The sequence below is a fragment of the Plasmodium fragile genome (genome assembly GCF_000956335.1).
Source record: "Plasmodium fragile strain nilgiri unplaced genomic scaffold supercont1.76, whole genome shotgun sequence".
NCBI lineage: Eukaryota > Apicomplexa > Aconoidasida > Haemosporida > Plasmodiidae > Plasmodium > Plasmodium fragile.
The window spans coordinates 38217-47028 of NW_012192656.1; the positions used below are offsets into that span (position 1 = coordinate 38217).

The 8812-nt window shown below is 42.5% G+C and overlaps 1 protein-coding gene across 1 annotated transcript in view; it reads left to right on the plus strand.

Annotated features, from left to right (window-relative positions):
* Nucleotides 1-4671: 4671 nt before the first annotated feature.
* AK88_04793 (uncharacterized protein) overlaps nt 4672-8812 on the plus strand; it is a gene marked incomplete at both ends in the record, with an annotated part of 31959 nt that continues 27818 nt past the window's right edge. The window contains one exon of the mRNA XM_012482397.1: nt 4672-8791. Within this exon, the coding sequence (XP_012337820.1) occupies nt 4672-8791 (4120 nt within the window). The remainder of the gene's footprint in view (nt 8792-8812) is intronic.

Sequence of the window (8812 nt, forward strand, 5' to 3'; positions counted from 1 at the left end):
CGCGGCGGCGGGTTGGAAGTGCCACCACTATTGTGCAAATGGGTTGACACCCTGCGCGCATATTTTCCGTTCATACAATTTAGTAGAACGGGCGCTCAACCGATGCGCCTGCTTTAAACACCCCTCGTTTGTATACCTCTCCATGTTTACCTGCACATGAGTACACATGTCTGCCTACTCTCGTGTGTGCCGTTTACGCTTTATTTATTTTATTATTATTATTATTATTATTATTTTTTTTTTTTTTTTTTTTGTCTCTATTTTAATGAAAAATGTTACAAAATGGCCACATGCCAAACGGGGATATAAGTGCACTAGCAATATAAAAAGGAAAAAATAAATTTATTATTTTCGTCAAAGTATGCCCCCCTCCTCTTAACAACACGTGGTTTCCCACCACGTATGGCGAACAACTAATATAGTGGGGAAAAGAAAAAAAAAAAAAAAACCCAAACAGTAACAAAGTGGGGAGAAGCATACAGTGTTAATCACCATTACGCATAAAAATGGAGGGCATCCACATTGAGTTGTAAAACCAGGATAATGTTCTGGACCTACAGATGGAGCCAGTGTTGGCTAATGTGCACTGCACGCATGTGTGTTGTGTCGTCATGGGGGGTATAGTTTTCTCTCCTCAATTCGTTCGCCCCCTCTTTTTTGCACTTTCTTGGGTTGAACTAAACATGATTGGGGGTCACGTTTAAAAGTGGAGCTCCACTGGGCAAGCAAACTGTGTATATGCTAAACCGGATAAGCAGAACGGAGGCAAACAAATTATATAAAATGGCACCTATTGTGCTTAATTAAAACCTGTCGCAATAATGTATTTATATAGTTGGGTGGGCTTCATTTACAGTGTACACCATACACGCCTGTTGACGTATGCCTTTGTGTAGCTTTTTTATTTTTCACTCCTGTGCATGGACGCATACACGAATGAATTCCCCCCATATGCTTTCCGAACAGATTAATAATACAAGGTTAGCAGAGCGCACATAACATTTTCTGCAGAAGAATTAAAGCAAGGTTCTTCACTTGAATCGCTTCCCCGAGGTAGCCTTAAATGATTGGCCAGGGGCGAATAATACGGTGCAGCGGAATGTTAAAGCGGCAAGTTGGTGCCCCAACTTCACGTCGCCTTAAACTCGCAGGGGCGGGGCGGGAATCGGTTGGCAGGCGGCGAGGAAAAATCGTGCCCGCGGCGTGGGACCTAAACATAGTGTTGTGCTGTATACAGTAGCATATAGAAAATAAAAAAAATATTGCTAAAAAAAAAAAAAGAGTGGCTATATAAATTCATTCCACCTCCGTGAATTCAAATATTAGTGGGGAGAAGCATACAGTGTTAATCACCATTACGCATAAAAATGGAGGGCATCCACATTGAGTTGTAAAACCAGGATAATGTTCTGGACCTACAGATGGAGCCAGTGTTGGCTAATGTGCACTGCACGCATGTGTGTTGTGTCGTCATGGGGGGTATAGTTTTCTCTCCTCAATTCGTTCGCCCCCTCTTTTTTGCACTTTCTTGGGTTGAACTAAACATGATTGGGGGTCACGTTTAAAAGTGGAGCTCCACTGGGCAAGCAAACTGTGTATATGCTAAACCGGATAAGCAGAACGGAGGCAAACAAATTATATAAAATGGCACCTATTGTGCTTAATTAAAACCTGTCGCAATAATGTATTTATATAGTTGGGTGGGCTTCATTTACAGTGTACACCATACACGCCTGTTGACGTATGCCTTTGTGTAGCTTTTTTATTTTTCACTCCTGTGCATGGACGCATACACGAATGAATTCCCCCCATATGCTTTCCGAACAGATTAATAATACAAGGTTAGCAGAGCGCACATAACATTTTCTGCAGAAGAATTAAAGCAAGGTTCTTCACTTGAATCGCTTCCCCGAGGTAGCCTTAAATGATTGGCCAGGGGCGAATAATACGGTGCAGCGGAATGTTAAAGCGGCAAGTTGGTGCCCCAACTTCACGTCGCCTTAAACTCGCAGGGGCGGGAATCGGTTGGCAGGCGGCGAGGAAAAATCGTGCCCGCGGCGTGGGACCTAAACATAGTGTTGTGCTGTATACAGTAGCATATAGAAAATAAAAAAAATATTGCTAAAAAAAAAAAAAGAGTGGCTATATAAATTCATTCCACCTCCGTGAATTCAAATATTAGTAATTAAAAAGGAAAACAAAAAAAAAAAAAAAAAAAAGAGAAAGCAATAAACGATAGGTTATATATTATAACGAAACCGTATTGCGAAATATGCGTTACAAAAACAGATACGAGAAAACACCTTTACGAGGAATCGCAAGTGCTGGTATTTTCTCTGTAGCTACAATTTACCATCTCTAAAAATTTAATTTTTGTTTCCATCTGTTAGCCGAGTTTACCAACTCTGGTTTTGTTGACTTGCAACGAAACAGCAAAGTGCGCACAGCTCACAAGGGGGCGTATACACGTACGTGTTGCGTAAAAGCGCCTTTCCTTTTTCTCCGTATACCCCTGCGTGTTAGCATATGTTGCATATATGCATCCGCGGTGGTAATTTTGCGAGGTGCTTTGCTACCTTCGTATGCATGTCCTTTTCTACGTTAAAAATTGTCATATTTTTTCGGCGCTAGGCTAGGATAAACGTGTTGGCGTAGCAACCGCTAGAACGTATATTACATACATTTCTGCGGTGTGATTCGTCTGCGCGTTGATCCAAGCTTACGCCCATTTGACCGTGCTTGCTTGGCATACACACACGAGGTCCAATTCGTGTACCATGTACGTGCGTGAATACGCACTGTATGCTCGTTACATATACACATGGCGCATACCCGTACCTACGGCATGTGCATGTCTTTTTGTGAACGTGTTTTGTGAGTACCGCCCAAATTGGCTACTGCTGTTGCATGCCTTTTTGGACTCTTGATTTTTCGAATCTTATGTGCAGAGCAGCGTCGGTACGAGTTCACTTCCCCTACATTTGCCCGCATTCGTGTATGTGACTCTCACCCGCTTTTGGTGTGTTATGCATGTGGTCTGTGTGCGTGTTGTTCAGGCAGACGTACCTTGATCCACTCACACATATACGATTGCGAAGGTAGAACAAGGGAAGCGATTTCACTACGTTTAATCTGCTCAAAAAAAAAAAAAAAATTGCATCTTGTATATAATACGAGTTTTTGTTTTTCTTCCCAATTTGTATTTTCCCCCTCCCCGTTTAGCCTGTCATTTTTGTCAATTATACTTTTGTTAGTCTGAGGGTACGAAAAAAAAAAAAAAAAAAAATTTAACGACGAACGGAAGAACAAACGGAAGGGGGAAACAAACCTGTGTATGGTCTTAGCAACTTGCACGGGAAAGGAAAGTAAACACATGAAAAAAAAAAAAAAAAAAAAAAAGTTATTTTATGAACTGCATGAATGCACAAATTGTACATTTTTATGTGAGTGTACTTTTTCCGAAATTTCCATGCCACCTTTGTGACTTGACTTTATGCCGACTCTTGCGTGTCCGTTGTACGGGGCCTTTTGACAAAACACGCGTGGTGCATACGTGGGTAACAGAACATAGCCGTATTTATTACACTTATATATACGTTTGTTCATGTGCATACGTATATTTATGCGCACCTGTGTACCCATTTTGTGTACCATATTGCCAGGACAATTTTCTCACGTGTATGCGCACCTTATGTGTTTCCGTCCGCAGCCTATAAACTTGCGTGCGCAGCCATCACTGCATGCATGCCTCCGTCACTTTTGCTCGTTGAAGCGGCATTATATGTAAATATATATATATAACGTATAGTTTATAATTCTCGTCCTTCCCTTCTGTGCCTCCTCAACGCAGGATCATGATACGTGCTACATTTTGTTCTTCTGTTATTATCTGCCGAAATTTTCTGTAAAATTGGCGGCAACAAATTTATGGCAATTTATATAGTGGCAATTTTGTGGAAAATTTATAGTAGCTATTTTTTGTGGTGATTTTGTAACATTTTTGTGACAATTTTGTGACAATTTTAGCAGCTGTTTGTAGCACCCGTTTTAGCAGCCATTTTTGTGCCAGTTTTAATTACCACTTAATGGCCACTTGTGAGAGAAAACCTGACAAACGACGGAGGTGATATCGTAGTTCTATTGGCCCCCGCTCTACCCGTCCTTCTTGTAAAAATCGTGCAAGTGGCCAGTTAAACACACGTGTTATGCATGTGTTTACGTGTATATATATATATAATCTGCCCTTTTTGCACTCGAAAAAAGTACCATTTTTTTTTTTTTTTTTTTGACATAAATGTATATGTACGTATGTGCGCATATTTATTTGCATTTTTCAAATAGCGTGTGATGCTTTAGATGAACAGAAGAAAAGGAATAAAAAAAAAAAAAAAAGAAAAAAAAATACGCACGGGTGATTATATATAAATGAAAACATACATATCAAGAGTACGTGGCCATTTGCGCACATATATGTAATACACATATTTGCGCGGTCATTTGGGGCACATATTTATGCGGACATTTTAGGCCCATTTTTGTTTACGCGCCTACTTGTGCCCCCCTCTTGTACTTTTCTTGTACTCTCTTGCACCTTTTTCCTGTACACACTCTTGTACCCTTTTTTTTACATGCATCCCCTCTCCAAAAAAAAAAAAAAAAAGAAAAAACAAAATGGAGTGCAACATTTTAGACGAAGACACATTTAACATCAGGAAGCCAAATGGCATAAGCAAAGAAAAAATGATCGAGAAAAATTATTCAGAGGATGACAAAAATACTTCATGTTATGTTAGTTACTCTTCCCCAAGTGAAGAGGACTACTTAGACATGCAGTATGAACATGTTCATGAAGAACCGAATGAGTATCAAAATGTCAACTCGAAGAGTATGCACAATAATTCCTACGAGAGAGGAGGAAAATACAGCAGCAACGACAGTTCCCTTTTTTCTCCTTGGAAGCAAGATGCTTATGACCAAGGAAAGGAAAGTTCAGTCGTGCAGGGCACTGGCAATACCAGTGTAGGGGACGTAAAGAAGAAACCAAACGGTTTCACAAAATCACACAGTGAAAAAAACACCCAGACTGCAGATAGCAAAATAAAATACGATGATGAACATATGGTTACCAATCGCATGAACAAGAAGAGAGGGACACCCTCACATTATAGCATAAGTGATGGCAGCGAACTCCTACAGGCGGGCACCATCCAGGACAACTGGAAGTTTGTGGATAGACAGCCATTGCCTGCAGGAGGGTATGCGTTCTATCGCGCGTCCTCGAAGAGTGATGACTCTGATGGGCGCAGCGATGAGCAGTGCATCGAGCACGGTGGTGATGACTACGACATTTACGACGACCTTTGCGGAGACTTCCACGAGGATCTGCGCGACGATTTTCATGACGATCTCCACGAAGATCTACGCGAGAATAGGCACATGCACAGGCGGCAGGGGAACCATAACGAACGAACCGCGAGGAACGCCAACCCAGCCCGAGTAATCAACGAAGAAGTACACTCCCCGGGTGATGCCCATGTTGGACGCTCCCCCGCCACTGTGATCAACCTTAGTAAAACAAACTTTAAGTACCCCCTCCCCGCTGATAGCACTAACGTAAAAACAAGGAATGACCAAAATGATTACATGAACGTATTAAGTGCCCACGCATACAACACCTGCCAAAGCTCAGACAATGAAAATTCTAATGATTATAAAAATATTGATGATGATAACTGCAGTAGTGGTGACTGCGAATATTACGGAGAGGCGATTTCTTCGCTGAGTGTCAATCGGGAGGATGGGCTGGAGAGTAACTACACGTTTGATGAGTCTGTAATAAATGTTGATTCAGAATTCATATGTGATGGTGACAGGGAGGAGGACGCAGCTCTCTTTGTTCATAACAACTTCAGTTGTGACGAAGGCGAATTGGTTGATGACCTAGAGGGGACCAATTCAAGTGCACATAGGTCTCGTTATAGTGTGAACGCCGTCCCCACCGCTGCTACCTCAGCTACCGCAGCAGGCATCGACCATAATGCTAATGTGAAGGGCGTTTCGGGTGCAGCTCGTACCAAACGCTTGAGTAAAGGTAAAGACACTGAAGGAGAGACTCATCAACACAGTGGGCAAGGTGGTGAAAGAGACGAAAGTTCTACCAGCTCGTGTTCCCCGCCACCTTATGCCAATGTACGTGAACGCAACAACGCATGTACCACTGACAACCAAAGCTATAGTAAAGAAGGGGTAAGAGTACATTTCTGCCAGGATACCAAAATGGAGATGATGCATAAGAAGGCAGGAGTAGTTACCACGTGCAACTTACCAGGAATAGCAACTTACCACGGTGAATACTGCAACAGTGCGTGCTCATCCAGAAGCAGTCTGAGCCAAGTTGTAGAATCGGGTCAACCTAACGAGTCGATTCATTCATTTCACTCCGTTTGCATAGAAGAACAGGAGGCCATAATGGAGTGTTCTCCAAAGGATGTACCCATAGGAGAAAATGAAGCCGATTCCCCGGAAAGAATCATCCCCCAAAGGGAAACAGAAAATGCACAGGAAAAAAAACAAAAATGTGATGAAAATGTAGAAGTGAATAATGGCAGCATTTCAAATTCAATTAGAAGCAACGTTGAAGAGACCCACAGGAAGAATGAGAAAAACGTATTAAGTGATGGTAACTTGCTAAAGCTAATTTTGCATTGCTCAAAAAAAAAGAACCCTAAGGCAGTCGGAATGGAAGATAAAATAATTGAAAATTTTATTAACACACAGAAAAAGGCCTTTGGTTTTTATTTACAAAAGAATCTCACTAATGTTTGTGCAAAGTGCAAAGTCGAGATGCAGTTATCAGGTTCTGTCTTCCTTTGCTTCGAATGCATAATCAAACAAATGGACGGCAGGAGAGAAAAGAAGAAGACCCTGTGGGAGCCTCCAAATGTTGGCAATAGTGAGCTAAAAAAAATCAATTCCTGCATTTCTAATTTTCTCAACGAAGTGGATCAAGTAGAAAAAGAATTTGAGCTCACTGATGAGAACATGGTGCACATGTTTCGCGAAATTAGGAAATGTAATTTGTGCAAGTCGGAGAAAAACATGTGCGCCGTTTTCCGCAGCCTTTTTAAGGCCCCTGGGATAGATGGCAAAAGTGGTGACGACGCCATTTGTGCAGCTGAGCTTGACCTGCTCGAGGAAGACCTGTTCAGAAAAATATTCAAAAACAATTTTGAGAAATTTATCAGCCTGCATAAAATTGCAAAAGCGATAAGCCAAAAGAACGCAAATTATGACAAGGACATTTCTGAGGATAGTGAACCAAAAACGGAAGTGCAAAGATTTTGCGCCTTCGTGAAGAAAACGAAAAAGGAGAAAAAGTCCAACGAGGGAAGGAAGCAAAAGCCCCACTTTATCCGTTACAGAGAGAAGGAACCAAACGGAGTGCGCGACACAAAATGGGACAAAGTGGTCAAGTCTATGTTCAAATTGGGGCACCTCCGTGACCCTGTGCGAAGCGTTCGTGCTTTCCATTACCATTGCCTCAGAGCGGGGACCACCGGCAGTGAAGGCAAGATTGTGTGTCTGAAGGCGACCCTAGGGAGGCCTATTGCCGTTCGCGCAGTTCGCACTGTTCGAAGCGTGGTGCGAACAGGGAAGGGCAGCCCGAGAGGCGTAGCGAGAGGAATGCACAAAAACGGAGTAAAAGATGGCCCAATGGGCAACTGCAGAAACAAAAGGAAGATGGATGCTCAGGAAGTATCACCAACAGAGGAAGAGCAAATTCGCATCAGCGATGTGAGCAAAGCGCTCTACGACGACTATCCCCTTGCAGGAAAGGCTCCCCAGCCCCGACAAACGGCCAACGGAGAACCAAATGGGAATGGAAACAATGACAATGAGAGCAATCAGGGAGAAGGAGAAGGAAGACGATTTAACAAAAATGACAAGAATGATAATAGCCGCGAAGGCAATGGCCATAGTCATAGGAGGGGATACCTACCAGCCAGGGGAGGAAATGATGGAGGTGATCGCACCGATGATGAAAGTGATTACCATGATGAGGGAGAAGACGACGACGAGAAGGACGACGATGAAGAAGACGAAGAAGATGAAGAGGAAGAAGAAGAAACAATAAACAGCGGACAATCAAAGAAATTATCACACAAAGATGAAGGTGGAAGAAAGAATCGCCGAAAAAAAGAGCGCAAACGGGACGAAGAAAGGGACCCCAGAGAAAAACTGATGAACAGATGCAGCAAGATAAAGAAGAAAAATAAAGTGGCGCCGAATCGAGATTCCAAAAGTGACGAATACTCAGATGTGACAAATGAAGATGTTTTAGAAGATTTTATTAACGACATTAAGAAGGCCAATCGTAGCCACTACAGCAAGCAGAAACTAAATCAGTGGGTCAGGGAAAATAAATTGAAGTGTTATTTCCACCTGCCCAGTATTGTTACTCAGAAAGTAATTCCACCCCTGATTGTCCCATTAAACAAAAAGTGTACGAACCTGTTTTCTGAACTAAGAACTAATGACTTCATCAACATAGAGAGTATAGACTATTACAAATTGTTCATGATGAACAAGAGCATCTCCGAGTTCCGCAGTGGCAACAAGTGCCTGATGAACGTGTCCGATGCGGGGAACAGCGACCCCCAAGTGCTTGCCCGGAGGAAGTTTTTCCACAGCGACCGTAGCAGCAGTAGTAGCAGCGACAGTGATGGTGATGTTGTCAATAAGGATAGTAAGGACAGTCGAGACGGTCGTGATGGTAGGGACAATCGTGATGGTAGGGACAATCGTGATGGTA